Here is a 15,953-nt window from a genome sequence, read left to right as displayed (position 1 = left end):
TCCCGGCCAGTGGGGGCCTGAGGTTTCGGCTCTGCCCAGGCCCGGACAAGAGCTGATGGCGTCTCCCCCGTTCCCCGTGGACAACTCCACTCAACTGGCCAGGATGCCCCCGAGATGCCTTCATTCATTCATTCATTCGACCGTATTTATTGAGGGCTTACTGTGTGCAGAGCACTGTACACACTATACAGTACAACAGTAAAGCGACATATTCCCTCCTCGTAGTACCAGGGTGCGCCAAACTTTGGGCAGAGCAGAGGTCCTTCTCCTTGCATGGTCTCTTCCTCCTCTCCTCCACCTTAATCTCCTCCTTTTTCCCCTGTCTAAACCGGTGACTTCAGCCCAAGATACGGCGGCCTGCGCCAAGTCGAGTCTCCTAAGGAAATCTTGTACAGGGCAGTCTCTGCTCCAGAGACCTGTTTAAAATCTCCTTTAGAGGTGGGTTTTTTATGGGCCCCTCTCTTCTTTTAGGTCTGGATGGAGGAAGTTCATGACAGGTGTAAAACAGCGGGAATGGGGGACCGCCCAACCCGGGTTTAAGGTGGTTTGTGGAGATTTATCTGCAGAATAAACCCGCAACCCTCTTCCTCCCTCTTTCGCCACCCCCTACCCCCCACAAAAAAAATAGAAAAAGGAACCAAGAGGTACGCAGAACTCCAGTTGGTTTCTGGTTTATTGCCCTCGGGGAATCGGGAGGGGAGAGCAAGAGGAGGAAGGGAGTCGAGGATGTTTGCAGTTGACCAGGGCCTCGTCGAACTCGCGGAATTCTTGGTCTTCTCCGGTCGTTGTTGGGGATATTAATCCCCCGGGTGGGTCGGGCGCGGCCTCTGCAAGCTTTGTGGCGCGGGGGAAGGTTGGAGGCGGCAGCATTGTGTCCCCGGCCAGTCAATGGGACAGTGGCTCCTCGCGCTGACCTTTCTCAGTGATGTGAATAAGCTGGGGGTGCGGGAGCAGGAGGGGGCAAGGGGGTCCCTCAGGAACCCCGCCAGCCTTTGTGTCCGGAGATGGCGGTGTAATCTTGGCGACCTCTCTGCGAAGCCTTAGAAAAAGGCTCCATCCCAGCCGAGGGCAGCCTTCCCCAGGAAAAGCCCCAAGTCTGACCCGCCGTGCCAACTGACCTCCGCCCACAGGGATGCCAACAGCAAGCCCGGTAGGGGCCGGGGGCTCCAGCCTCGTCCTCCAGCTCTACCCCCGGGACCCCCACCCCCACCTTGTGACCTCCCAACCCTGGGACCCCCCACCCTGGGACTCCACCCCGAACAGGTTTGGCCCAAGCGCGGGGCAGACCTCTGCCAGGGACTTCTCAAGGAGAAAGGCATTCTAGCCACTCACAGTTCTAATATTTTATATTCGCTTGCACACACTCTACCCAGGAAGAATCCGCGTGTGTTGGGCACACAGTTTGTAGACCCCGGGTATTTGTGTTTTGCAAACGCTCTTGCTCCTTAAACCGGACTTGGAAAAAAAAAAAACTAAAACAAATAGGAATGCAAACGGCGGGTCCGAAAGGGAAAGAGCTACCTGTCCTGGCCGAGGTTGGTTTTTAAGGAAGTAAAATTGTCTGCAGTGAATCTGAAAGATGCCGTGAGGGTGCTTCCGTTTGGTCATGCTGCTCTCCGTTTTGACCTTTTCTACGGCGGATTGTTTTCTGTGTAGAATAACCTAGACAGCATATTGTGTATCAGCGTTACTAAAAACTGCTCACGTGAGTGATTTTTTTTTAACCCCGTCTTAAATCTTGAGGGCTCCATTAAAAATAGGCATTCGTTTCCTCAGAGTGGATGTTTGAATACTATTTAAAGATAAGTGACTTACGATATATGTTTTACCGTAATATCAATGCCTGTACATTTTTAACAAAACGCTCCTTTAAACGGCTTACCCAAAACTTATTTTCATGAAAGTTTATGTTTAAGGATAATTATTTTCTTGTAGAATGCTTTTCTTTTGCCCATATAGGCATCTTTTAGCTTCCTTGAATGGCGGATTTGCAAGTACAATTTCATCTGCACAGAGGAACAATAGCTTTCAGTGGCACAAAGGATTTTCTCCCACCCTGAATTCAGACCACAATGCCTCTTGCTCTGATAATAGCTTCTGAAAAGATTTTGTAATGCAGAGAATTAATACATGATTATTTCCGCCTGACTTCTCTCATTTATTACATTTCTGTGGCGAATTCCAAATTAAAAATAGTTCCCCTAACAGCCCAAGAAAAACTTTTTCAAAATGTTTTAAGACAGAAAGCAGTATTCTGAAATTGATTTGTTTGGTTCTTTACTCCAGCTAAAAACTCTTAACTGTTCTCTTACTCCTTAGAGGGGGCTAGGAAATAAAATTTGTCAAACGTGGAATGAAATGTAAAATATTGCTCAGTTTATTTATCAAACCACTGAAAAAAATGACCTTATTGGTGCACAAGCAGCCAACTTCTGCATTTTCGGGAATGGGACCTTTCAAATTGAAATTATCACCGGATTGTTACATCACCTGAATCAAAATAAAAATGGAGAAATGATATTTAGACAGGTTAGATGTTGCTCGTCCACTCATCGAAGTAAGTAGAGGTAAGAACATTGAAAGTTATCTGAGTTCATTGTCCGAGGTAGAGCGGCATCCCTTACCTAATGGCAAAAATAATGTCCTGATTCCATTGTTGGTTCACTTTTCAGATGTTTTTATCCCAGTTTTGAATTTGCGTGAATGGCTCAGAGTAGCATTTGATTCAACTCCAAAGTACTCTTTTTCTCTTTTAAAAAGTTAATCAGATGAAGCAGACATTACAGACTTAAACATGGTTTTGAATACAACTTTCAGTAAATGACTCAGAACCAGCTGTAAGTCAAGTCCCACCGGCCTTTCTTCACCTTTAAGCACAGACTAAGATCATATAAACCGTTTGCGTTAAAGCTTGTGAATTCAGGGTTTTTTTTAAGAACATTGCCAATACATTCCCAGCTAGGGTTTTTACTGCTTATCACTGCTCTATAATCTTCTGAGGTACTTTGTATTCTGAATGGGGGGGGGGGGGGGCGGTGTTAGGAGAAGGGGGGAGATAAGGAGGGGGTTGAGGCCGTCAATGGAACAGATTTCCAGGACTGCTCAGGGGGCCTTTTCAAGTGCAGTTACACCTCAGTGGATGAATATTTGTTTAATTAGAACTGGTTTTTAAAACGCTATTCAGGATATTTATTTTTCTTCTGACACAGCCCTCTTGATGGGTCCTCCCTTCTTTCCCTTCCCATCCCTCTCCTCCTCTCACCAGCTTCCTCCTTCTCCTTCTCCTCTTCACCGTCCTCTGTCTCCCCTCTTCGAAACACCCCCACCCCTCTTCCCCAACCCCTGGAGCAAGCTGAACTCTGTTGCACAGGGAGAGGTGTTCTGCTTTTAAAAGACGTCTGACTGTAAATGTCAAATTCATAAATATTTAAACATTTTTCTTTCAATTTCAAGTCAAGGCTGACAGGATGCCTCTAATTAACCCTGGGTTCTCTTCCGGCGGGAAGCCTGAGCGCTGAGCTGGAGGAAGGGACCCGCGACACAGCCAGACGGGGAGGCCTTCGAGGCTGGGGCGAGGGTGTGGGGAACGGGTGGGAAAAGGGGGCAGGAGGTAAATATTTGGGGGTGGGGAGGGCAACACGAAGTCAAATTTGGGCTTCACGTCCATCCTCCGAAATAATTAGAGATCCCTAAAACCACAACTTGTTTGGAGGGGGAAGAAATGTATTGCAAGACAAACATCTCGTTGTTGCTTTATATTAAGTAAATCGCACCGGCTTAGCAAAAAGGACCCAAAATGGCAAGTTTTTAATATGCGCCGGTTCTGTCTCTTCGTGGATCCAGGCAGCGGGGTGGATTTATCTCCGTCAATACTTCGGTTAGAGCCGGAACTGATGTTTATTGGATAATGTATCTTGTTTCCTCGTCTTAGTAACCACCCACGTGTCCTTTCTGAGCCTCCAGGTAGGGGCATTTGAGTAGAGACGGCGTGGTTAGCTCAGAGGATCGGCAGACAAGTTGGATCTGCTCCAATGCAGATTCCCAGCGGTGTGGGCTGGATTAGGGTGGCCTTGCCTGAAGGCAGGGGGTTGGACTAAATGAATTTCCAGTACCCTTTCCTTTCATCCGTGTGTGTGTGTGTGTGTGTGTGTGTGTTTTCTGAGTTCAGCTGCAGCCGGGCCGCCGCCTGCACCTGGGGTCCACTCCTCCTCTCGACCCCTACAGCCCCCCAGGACCCGGGAAGCCCCCTACCTCTGCCATGCTGCCTCCTCTCCGGAGCCATCCTCCCCCCCCCGGGGGTTTCCCCCTGGGTCAGGGGAGACCACTGGACCTTCCCCGGGCCAGGCCAGGCAGACTGGACTCTCCCCATCCTCGGGCCAGAGCCGATAGAGTGACCCGGAGACCCCTGGCCGATGGTCGTCGGTGGCGGCGGCAGCGGCAGACACGGACCCCCCGCCCGGGTTCGCCTCCTGTCCTGCCTCGCAGCTCGCCGCTCCCCCCGTGCTCTTCGCCCTCCTGGCCCTCCTGACCCATGCCCCGGGGCGGGAGGCGTTTGGAGAGGAATGGGGGTGTCCAGGGTTTCAGGCCGCCTGGGGGGTTGGGGAGGAGCCAGTGTGCGTTTTGGACCCTGCTTCTTCCCCCTTCTTTCAAAAAGCAGTGGACACCTGGATGTAAGGAGGGATGGAGAGGAGCAGGAGGAGGGCGGAATGCGGGCCCGGATCTCTTCCAGCGTCGTCGGCCTGGTCGTTTCCATTCATTCAGTCGTATTTACTGAGCGCATACTGTGTGCAGAACACTGTACTAAGCGCTTGGAGAGTACAACGGCCCCTCCCTCTAGGGAGGGAGCCCGGCGTCCCCCCTCCCCTCCCCGCAACCCCTTCCTTCTTCCCCCCACCCCTCCGGCCAGGACTGGACACTTGAGTCGCTGGGAATCCCCTGCGCCCACCTGCCCGCCCACCCGCCCGGGCCGCCGCCTTGGGCCTTCCCTGCCCGAGGCGTGTATGGGGTCAACGGGACAGACAGCCTCGACATCGCCACAACGAAGCTTCTGTCCCTGGCACCCAAACGGCCGGGCTCGTTATGTATTTGTATATCTATTTATTTATTTCTGGAGCCGGGCGAGGGAGGAGAAGAGAGATAAACGGGAATAAGCGGGGGACAAGACAAAGATCGTAAAACTTGCAGACCAAGTGGGCCGACTAATCGAGAGGGAGGGACAGAAGTATCTATCACTGCCTGGGAGGCGAGAATATATTGCTACAATTTTGAAACAAAACAAAATGAAATAAAACGCAGACAGACCCAATCCAGAATGCGATGTTATATCTGTTGCTAAAACCCGCGGCGTTTCCGTGGCCTTCCGCGCTACGTTGGTACACTCAATTCCAAGTCGATTCTTTGGGTATTTTATTTTACGAGGTTAAAAAAAAACCCGGCCTGATGCTCGATATATTTGTAGGCTGTGTGGATTAACCGCCCCCTCCGAGTATGCCGAGGAGGCGGTTACGATGAAGCCTCTCCGGGTGTAGGGAGGCGAATGCGTTGTCAATGGGTTTCGTTGTGTATCGGTCGGTGTCTGCGTGTAACAGGGACGTACTTGTTCATGCACGTGGTCTGTGAGTTGGTGTGTTCCGGTGGCATCCCTCTATTTCAGTGGGCAGTTGTGTGAAAACGGGAGGCCCTGTGAGCTTTGAGCTTGTATTTTCCCACGCACACGAAGCTCCGCAGAGGCCTGCGTGTTTCGGCGGTGTTAGCCCGGCGAGGCCACGAACCTGTGCTAGGGGCTTCTTGCAGATGGTTCCGCAACCCCTTTCCTGCCTGTGAGAAGGTTAGTGAGTGCGGGTACTATCTTCATTAGCGTGTTCAGTTGCTGGGAGTCAGACCCCGGTTCTTCTTTACATATTCATGTGTGGGTACAGCTCTTCGTGGCATGGGGGAGGTGTGTGTCTGTGTGTCTCTGTGTGTCTGTGTGTGTATATAACTATTTGCCGGTGGGCAGCTGGGGCTATCTCCCCACCGTTGGGCGGACACGTTTCCCTTTGTTAGCATCTCTCTCCTTGTCGGCTTGGGAGGGGAGAGGCGCTTCTGTCCAGCTGCATGGGGTAGGGGCAGGTTGGGGACTAAAGGCGTTTAGGGCCGAGAGGGGCCCGGACGAGGACAGCTGTCCGGTCGGTCTGTCGGTCGGTCGGTCCGCCGTCCCCGGACAGAGGGACCCCGGGGCCCAGCCCAAGGGGTAACGGTTGGCGGTCCTGACCTGGGCGCAGGCCGCCCATCGCATGAGGGGCTGGGGGAGGCCCGGGGGACACTATCATTTTTCAACAGCTCCCCCCCACCCCAACACACACACCCATTTAAATGTAGATTTCGACCTTTCACCCGGCGCGGGGCAGAAATTCTTTTCTGTGAAATGCTAATCCTGGGGCAGTGGCCGAGGAGAGGAGAGTTGTAACTCCCAGGCGGCAGCCCCTGGGGCAGCCAAGGGCCGCGCCCCGGGGGAGGGGAGTCGGACCCTTCCCCGCTCCCCCCCCCCCCCGAAAATTTCCCCTCTCCATGGACCTCCTCGCCCATCTGCCAAGTGAGATGGGGTAAACTGAGGTAGGAGGCTAAGCAGAGGGGTTGGGGGTTGGAGGGGGGGGCGTGCTGTGTCTCCGGTGGCGCATCTTTAAATGAACCGCTGGACAGACTCGAACAATCAAATGCCGCTAGCTGGGGGCGGGAGGAGGAGGAGGAGGGGACGGTACGGTGTAGGCGGTGGCTGAGCCTTGTGCGGGGACCTGCGGGGAGGAGCCTCCGCGCCCTGCCCCGCCTCCCCCCGCCCTCCCCGCAACACAACGCACACACCCCAACACCTACCGGGGCAGCCACCCTGGGACCATCCACTGCACTGCCTTGCCTGGCGGCGGTGGGTGGGTGGGCAGTTGCTGTCCGTCCGTCCGTCCGTCCATCCAACCATCCGTCCATCCGTCCGTCCGTCCATCCATCCGTCCGTCCATCCATCCATCCGTCCATCCAACCATCCGTCCATCCATCCGTCCATCCAACGGTGGGCGGCCGGGCTTTCCCTCCGCGGCTGCTCGGGCGTGGGGGCACAAGGGAAGGAGGGGAGGACCCGAGAGAGCCAGGGCTCTTTCTGTGTTTGTGTTTGTGTGTGGGAGTGTGACTCCGGGGAGGGACTCGTTTCTGGAGAGAAGGATAAGGTGTTGGGGGTGTGTTGGGGGGGTGGCTGTCTCGACAAGCACAGGCGGCCGCCGAAAGCCAAATTGCAGAGCTCACCCTACAGCTCCCAAGCAAAGCGAATTGTAGCCCCACATGCATCGCAAACACATTCCGTGCCCATCGTGACTTCTCTGGCCGCCTCTCCTCCTCCCTTCCTTCCTCGTCTCTCCCTCCCCAGCTCTTCCTCCTTTCCTCTCCACCGCACGGCTCTCCTCCTGCCTCCCTCTTCTCTCTTTCTCTCTCTCCCCCCCACCCCCCTTTCCACTTCCCGGGGTTTCCAAACCTAACAATCCTCCTCTGAGCTGCGCATCCAGGCACGAAAATCTGGAAGTCTTTTCTCATTGAATCCGCGTTTCCATTAACTCAGCCCCAGCCCTAGCTAATCCGCCGCACTGAAGGCAAAAGGAGGCTAATTAATGACCAGCGTTTCCAGTCAAGACCAGCGATAATTGCTTTGGTGGCCTTTATGATTACAAGATAAAAATGGACCGGGCCTGACATAAGAGGCACTGTGTACACTGCAAGACAGGAGGAAATTAAGAGTTGGCTAGCTGAATACGGAGCAGAAAATTACTAATAGAAGCGAGATAATGAATAGGCCGGCTAGGCATTCATGGGGAAAAATCCATTTTGTTACCACGCGAAATTAGGTGGTGGAAAGGAGTTTGCTAATTGTTCTCATCTTGTAGCAACCAGGGCTGAGGCAGGGGCGTGCTTTTCAATTCATTTCCCTGGTAATTGTGAGAGGGGAATGCTGGCCAAATGAGTCTTGCTGCAATTGGCGTGCCTGGTCTTTTCATTTTCATGTTGCGTTTTTAATTGTTGCTAATATACCTTATAATGAAGCTAATGAGGGGAAATTATGGGACAACTTTTAGCACACGGAGACAAGTAAAATGCAGCAGAAGGATTCTCCTGTATTTCTGAATCCTCCTTCCAGACAGACACACACACACGCACACACATTCACAATCACACACACACACACACACACACACACACACACACACAAAAAAACTCAAACCAGAATGAAAAGGAATTTGGTGGAGTTTGGAACCTTTCCATTACTTTTGTATATCAGCTTAAAGACAGAAGTTCAAGCTCTAGCCCTGTCTTCTCCTTTAAAAAAAAAATTCCTTCCTAGGAAAATGCCGGGAATGGAAGGAGGCATATGCCTGCCTAGGTGAATGTATGCCTGTATGCCCCAAAGGCACACAAAAGCTCGTGTTTGCCCAACTAACCAATGACTTGAGCTGGCCAGGGTTTTCAGTCTGTTTCCTAGCAAACATAATTTTTCAAGCAAGCAGAATGGTTTTCAGGCTAGCCAATCATTGGGGATCTTGCCCCCATGGTAGAGTTGTGGGGATGTTGATAATAGTAGCAATAACAATTCTGTAATACTGTAGTAGTAGTAATGATGATGATAATGATATTTTCCTACTTGCTACAGTATAAAGATGAGCATATCTTACTATTATCAGACTTTACTGTGGCTGGTGATAGAGTATTACTCTAACAAACTGTTTGTGTTTGTTGTGCTGACCTGAAGCAATTTCTTTTTTTTTCTCTGACCTGTTTGGAAGGAGAGTGTAGATGTTTGTGGGCTTTTGGTATATGTGAATGTGGGTGCCTGTGTGTATGTGTGTGTTTATTAAGGAAGTGAATTTGCCTGTCAAGTAATTCCCATTTTTGAAAATTGGGAAAATTAATATTTTTTCCCATGTCTGCATTGTTTGCCCTTCCTAAACATTCAACTCAGTAATGTAGATCTTCAGAATAAAACATTGTTTGAATTGAGGATGATCTCCTGTCCAGCCCCCCTCCCTCCATCCCCTTTCCTTTATAATTTTAATTACAGTATAACCACGTACAGTTTTCTGACTTTAAGATCCCCTTATGTTTCAAAAGAGTGCTTCTGTTTAGTTTTTAGAGGTGGGAATGTATTGTATATTAATATGCTGTTCCTCCTCCTTCCTGCCATCCACTGTGTTCTGTAGAAAAGCAAACTGAAGCTTCTGCCTCATCATGTAGAGCAAGAGGAATCCACCAAATTCATTATCCTCACGCTGATCTCCATTGCCTGCATCATCGGAGTCCTAGTAGCTTCAGGAGTCATCTACTGCCTCCGCCACAGTTCCCACCACAAACTGAAGGAGAAGCTGTCAGCTCTAGGTACTGATCCAAGCTCCGATGCTACTGCTGCTTACCAGGTAAGAATAAGAATAAATAATCTTTTTATTAATTTCCTTTCCAATAAATCTACCAGCTGTGTGGTGCCTAAACCATTACTTGGTCTTGGGACCCATCTCCATTCCCAGAAATTGTTCTTGTATTTATAATATAGTTTCTCTTTTGGTGACAATATGGGACGTTCCATCAAAATTCATACCAGTAGAATTTTACTGCTCTGTATTCATCTTATGTTTATTTTTGTGGTAGTGGGGAAAGCTGGTTTGCTAATTAGAAATGTGGAAAACTATACAATGCATGAATTATGTATTAGCCACAGTCTTTCTTAGTTTGGCCACTATTAATGAAAAAATGCTGGAGGTGCATGATAAATGGATCATGTAGGTATTTGAAGATGTCTCTTGAATTATCAACTTCCTCGGGGTTTTATATGAAAAGATCTCTTGACCTGATCTGTTGCCACCTTCTGCCATTATTCAGATAAAGTGAAATATAATGCTGATAGATGGGAGGTAAACCAAGAATGTCTCTGGGAGAACAATGGAAGCAGCTGTGTGCGAGTAATACAGAAATATTACAGATGAATCTGTGAAATAAATCAGAAACCAATGGGGGATATAGAGAAGGCAGAATTAGAATGATTGGGCAAGGAAAAAAAAAATGCTACAGTGTTTTTATGGTTTCGCCAGCCCATATTTCATGGTTAATAATGATCTTTAATGAAAATGTATATTCAACTCAATTACTGTAGCTTGTCCAGGAGCTTAATACCCAGGACCATTGCAACCCAATATATGGAATTTTTTTCTATTTCTTGTAATTATTAAATTTTAAGGACATATGCACATTTGGAAACGTAAAATAAGTTGGTTTTGCACCACCTAAACCATATAGGGCATAGGCAGAGTTTTTAATTCCTTATTCTTTGTTTCCTCGAACAACTCATCATTATTTTTAATTAAAAAATGATATATTTAGAGCTTGGCAATGGTAATAATTGCCACTACTCTCTGTCATCAGATTTGCACTCACAGAAAAGAGATCTCTTTGGCTGATAAAATTAATGGGTCCCTTCCATTCAGCGAGGACTCTCGCACATATCAGAATGGGTCTTTCCAGAGATGCTCCCCACTCACAGAGGGGCCCTGAACAAATATCCACTTGCACTCTACACCCATCTGACCCCACATGCCTTCTAGAATATTGGAGAGTTTCCCTGCCACCCCATCCACCCCAAAATCCCCTAGGAAACTTGAATTGGTGAACTGTGTGTTTTGTGCTTCAGTATGTCAGAAGCATAAATTATCTTTCTTCCCCCAAAATTTTAAACTTTTCTACTGCCGTTGTGTTAAGAAATCTAGATCGTCGTCTTAACCAAGTACAGCTGTTATGGTCAGTGAATACTTTTTCATAAAAGAGCAGTGACTTCAAACACGTGCCAAAGGTGGCATTTCAAGAGAGTGGCTTTCAGCTTGAGTTCAAAGCAAAAGAAAACTCTTTTAAAAGGAGAAACCTTAAAAATGTCACATGTAGGAAAACTGGATTTATCGAGGGTTCCTATTGAAGGTGATCAGCAGTGTATGAAGCCCAATCTTCAAGGGCTAAGACTTTGTCAACAAATTAATAAATTATTACACTGGTTATGTTCCACGTGGGGGGAGAGGACCATACTGATGTAGATTTTTCAGAAAGTATGGCAGCCTTTGATATATTTTGAAATTCAAATATAAAAAGAATTAATGAAATGGAAAGATTGAACATGCAGGCAGGAATGCCTAATTAAAAAAAATGCAGGTTCAAAATTTATACTTAGAAATGCATTTGTGATAATTAACTGAAAAAAAATCTTCCCAGTGACAGCTCTAATTAATAGTATCTGTAATTAAAATCGTGCCCTTCCAGCAGGAAAATTGTTTGAATTTCTTGGAGTGACCTTTTTGCCATTTCTCCTGGGGGCACGGTGGTTAAGTTGATATTGATTTTCTAATGAGCTCTGGTTTGTTTAATAAGAATTTGTAATCCAGACACTAAATGAAATGTGTGCTTTACTACTTTTTTCCAGATTGATATAGAAAACATTCTAAAAATAAGACTTAAGAATCTAGTCCAGGAAATTTGAAAACCTTGTTTAGTACTCATTTTCTCAGTTTGGATGTCCCTGAAATATTTTCATTAGGGAAATATAGGGAAATAGTTGGATGAAGTGTGTTTCTTGTCTGCAAGGTTACTGAGCAGATTATTCACAGTTTGGGCAGAGCCAAGTTTTAGCCCATCAGATTATAGCAAAATGCTCCTCTATTCTATTCTTAACAGGAAGGAAGTGTATGCAGTTCTGGAGCTTGAACAGTTTAACAGTGTGAAATCCTTAGTATTCTTTTCTTTTTTATATTTTTAATTTAAGGGGGTGGATAGAAGATATTGGCTTCCATAAGCAAAATTGATATTAACTCTAACTCACCAAAACATCTCCGTAGCTTATCTTCTCTGACTTGACTAAAAGAAGCTCTTCTGTCTTATGTATTCTTTGAGAGTGAGAGGTGAGAAGTTAGCATCATCTGAAATGTTTCAAGAAAAAAATGTTTAATTGTTTCTGCATTTTCTTTTATGACTGAATTGATTTCAGTGCTCAGTGAAGGCAATAATAAAACAATGGAATCCTGGGCAGGCAAAGGGTGCCCCTCTGCTGGCTTAAGTTGAAAGTTGAACTGTTAAATAATGAGCCCTTTTCTACAGCTTGGCTGGAAAATGGACTTGCATTTAGTGACTGATTGAGGGAGAAAATCAATGAATGAATAAGATGGTCAAGAGGTGAGACCTAGAGAAGTAATAGTCAAACAGCAATTCTGTGCAAGTATCATTGCACATCACTGCAGGTAGTTCTTTTTTTTTCTCTAAGCATACATAGCTATCTCACACTTTTTTGGTGATAAAAGAAAATGGGTAGCAATAGAAATTGATGTACTGCTGTAGAAAAGCAGTAGGACCTGGGGCTGAGGTGCCTAGCTTTCTTTATTTTGTGAATACCACCATTATCAAAGGTATTTATTGAGCACTTACTATGTTCAGAGCACTATACTAAGCACTTGGGAAACTGCAGTATGACAGAATTGATAGACACATTCCCTGCCCACCACAAGCTTTTAATGTAGTGTTTTTGTGTTTACTAATATAGAGTCTAATATAGACTGTTGTACACACAAAAACACAGCACTGAAAGCTTGTTGTACACTAGTACCTAGTGTATTTGTATGTTAGAACTGTGAAGTTGAAGTGCTAGTATCAGAAAGTTCACAACTTGTTTCCTCTGAAATGATCTTTGCCTTGTCATCCTTATAAGACTCCTGCTAGATCTGGAAGGCTTTGCAGCAGTTACAATGACAGTCTTCCCACACAGGGTCCATCAAAGGTATGGGCATGTAATTTGTGGTATGGGGCTTGGAAGGTAGAGGGTTAATGTTCTTCTACCATGAGCGATAAATAACTGTTTCTCAGGCACGATTGTTGGCAGAGCCCATATGGGTTATACATTTTTCCAAGATACAGATAAAAATTAGGCAGTTGAAGCATTGATTGTTCTTCTATTCCACTCTGAACCATTCGGTTCAGTATGTATGCCAAACAAGAATTTCACCTTGGAACTTTGTTTTTCCTTATTTCTTTGTTGGGTTGATCCAGTTTCAAATCAACAATCTCTAAAATCCCTCGGATTCAGAAAATTCTATCCAAGATGATTCCGTGTGCAATCTTTGGATGGGTTAATTTTTGGAAAATCTGGACCTTTAAAGACAGCCACGAATAAGGTCTGATGAAGCTACCAATCACCAATGTAGAATCATCTGTACATTTTGCTTTTTCTTCAAAATTAGAGTTTATAAGTGTATCGCTTAGTTCTAATTTGTTCCCAATCTTTTCCCCATGTAACCTAAATTCTTTTAGTGGCTTACATTTAAATATTTTCTTCAAACTAATGTAAAAGGGGCATTGTGTAAAACACAGCAAATGTAAAGGCACAAATAGGATGCATTTGTGTGTGTGTGTGTGTGTGATACATATTTTATATTTATTTTAATTCAGATGTGACTTTATTCATTCAGGTGTGTGACCACTGGGTTAAAAAGAATAGCCCTAATAACTTATTCAATAATTAAAACGAGACTCTCTTTCTTTTTCTTCATTGATATGGCGTTTTGTTTTTTTAATGTCGCTCCCATTACTTTGATGCTTTGATCATCTCTGAACAGCAAGGTTAGTATTCTGCTAGTCCACTCTTCCTCCTGTGACATTAGGGCAGACACTCCTCGGGAATTTTCAGCTAGTAGCCTTTGATGGCTTATTTCACAACACTGAGCAGATTTCTTTGTGCCCTTTGAGGCCTTTGGCACCTAACCCAAAGATAAGCACACATTCAGGCATTGGGGACCGCCTGTAAACAGAGCCTCTAAGTGTGCATCTTGGTTGTCATTGCTCCCATTAGCAAGTGATTATTAATGTAATGACAGCATGCGTTGGTGATTGCTGCTATTTAGGGATGCTCCATTGGCTCAGGGTGATGAATTTGTGAGTCCAACTGCACCCTGACTTTTAACCTCTGCTTTGAAGGGAATGCTGGGCTATACAAAGAGATGTCATGTTTCAGGTTTGCTTTGCATCTTTGGCTTTGAATTAAGAGAACCATAGTGCCTCCGAGTTAGTTTCTGCTGCCTCACCAGCGGACAGTGAGGGGTGTCAGAAGCAGAGGTGGAATGCTTTTTATTCTTTAGAAAACAGTTAAATTGTCCGTTGCTTTCTCGGCATCACTACCAAACTTGAGAGCCCTTGCTGTGGGAGTGAACTCTCCTTGTCAGCGGTCCATTTGTTTTAAGATGTGAGGGATTTTTCTTTTCTTTTGAATGATAGGGGGGTGGGGGATAGGAATGATTGTTTCCCTTTACATTCCGAGCTCAAAATAGCTTTAATTTGTTTGAATGTAATGAGATGAAGTGCTTCCTTGTGTAATTTTTGAAATTCTCTAAGCAGTAGATGCCATTCAGTTTAAAACTCAGAGACTTGTATGGCCCATTAACACCTGAAGCTTAGGATGGTTTCTTTGCAAAAAAAGAAGAGAGAATAAATGTCTAATTCTGTGAAGCAGGCACAGTTTTTAAAAGCTGTGATGTCCCAGTCCATTGCAGAACTTATGTTGGTGGGTAAGTGAAGGACACATTTTATTTTTCAAATATTGTGAGTATGAATTTGAAATTGATGCATACGTTAGACTGATTAAGTGTTTGGGAAAAAGGAAACTCCCATAGTTTACAGATTTATGGACAAGCTCAATTGACTCAAATACCTTCTCATTTATGAGTCTGGATGTAATTTTCAAAATATTTACTTACAGTCCATTATCCTTATCAGTCTTGAATTCCCAAATACGTCATCCACCTGATCAGCCTGCAGTTTTATTCCTTTTAAATGCTTCCTGAGCTGCCATTCTCTGATGCTGCAGTATTTTCTCTAAAGACCATGAAAATCTGCTAAGCTTGCCAAACAAACATCAGAAAACAAAAATAAAGCATGTATCCTCTCTCCTGTTTTGGTATGTCAGTCCTTAGGTCAGGTTCTGATAATGTCAAGAGTTTAATTTAAAACAATATAATGCTCCGCAGACCATCAGAGAGCCTCAGAGGATTGCAATGTCCTTGATATATAAAACTTTTTGGAGAATTCATTCCTTGGAAATTTTGTGTTGACACAGTTCTCTTGTTTCATTACCTTCCTTTTATCTGGGCCCCGAACATTCTTTAGATAATCAACAGCAACAGCATTTACTAAGTGCCTCCCACAGGGATGGAGGCAGCTCTTCCTTTGGACTTGGGTGGGCTCCCGGGAGAGATCTGGAGAAAAGGAGAGACAGTCAGTGGTGGTCAGTGGTGTTTATCCAGCACTTAGAACAGTGCTTGGCATCTAGTAAGCGCTTAACAAATACCATCATCATATTAAGCGCTAACAATGTGCAGATCAATGTACTAAACACACAGAGAGTACCTACCGTCCACCCGAGTTGGGACTCCTGACCTACTGTTGTGCTAGGCACTTGGGGGCATGCATTATAAGTGCAAGACAGTTCTCTGCCCTGACAGAGCTTAGTTTAATTCTCTTAAGTTACCTAAAACTTTAAGGGAGGTTGGTAAAGTGGCTCAACAGGTTGGAATCATGTGAACTGCACTGTGATTGCTATTTGTGGAGAAGAGTTTGGTAAGGTATTGGGCCGTTGTGACCTTTACAGGTAAGGCATTCTGCCCCTCCATCTGCCTGTTTTCACCACCTTTTAGCTTGGCTTCTGAGGAAGGGGGACAGTGTAGATTCCCTTCTTCACAGCTTTATCAATCTATCAGTGGTATTTATTGACCACTTACTATGCTCACTCAGGGTAGAAGAACTGCTGCCGTATTCAGTCCTTTCACCCTCTTCAGTCAATCAGTCATATTTACTGGGCACTTTCTGTGTTCAGAGCACTGTACTAAATGGTTGGGGGAGTACAGTGCAACATTATAAAAAGTTGGTAGTCA

The 15,953-nt window shown here is 45.8% G+C and overlaps 1 protein-coding gene across 1 annotated transcript in view; it reads left to right on the top strand.

Annotated features, from left to right (window-relative positions):
• Nucleotides 1-15,953, top strand: part of PTPRN2 (protein tyrosine phosphatase receptor type N2) — an 815,057-nt gene that overhangs the window by 685,685 nt on the left and 113,419 nt on the right. Inside the window, exon 14 of the mRNA XM_029077350.2 lies at nt 9,213-9,425. Within this exon, the coding sequence (XP_028933183.1) occupies nt 9,213-9,425 (213 nt within the window). The remainder of the gene's footprint in view (nt 1-9,212; nt 9,426-15,953) is intronic.

Source organism: Ornithorhynchus anatinus, chromosome 13 (genome assembly GCF_004115215.2).
Source record: "Ornithorhynchus anatinus isolate Pmale09 chromosome 13, mOrnAna1.pri.v4, whole genome shotgun sequence".
NCBI lineage: Eukaryota > Metazoa > Chordata > Mammalia > Monotremata > Ornithorhynchidae > Ornithorhynchus > Ornithorhynchus anatinus.
This window is presented reverse-complemented; position numbering and strand designations above follow the sequence as displayed.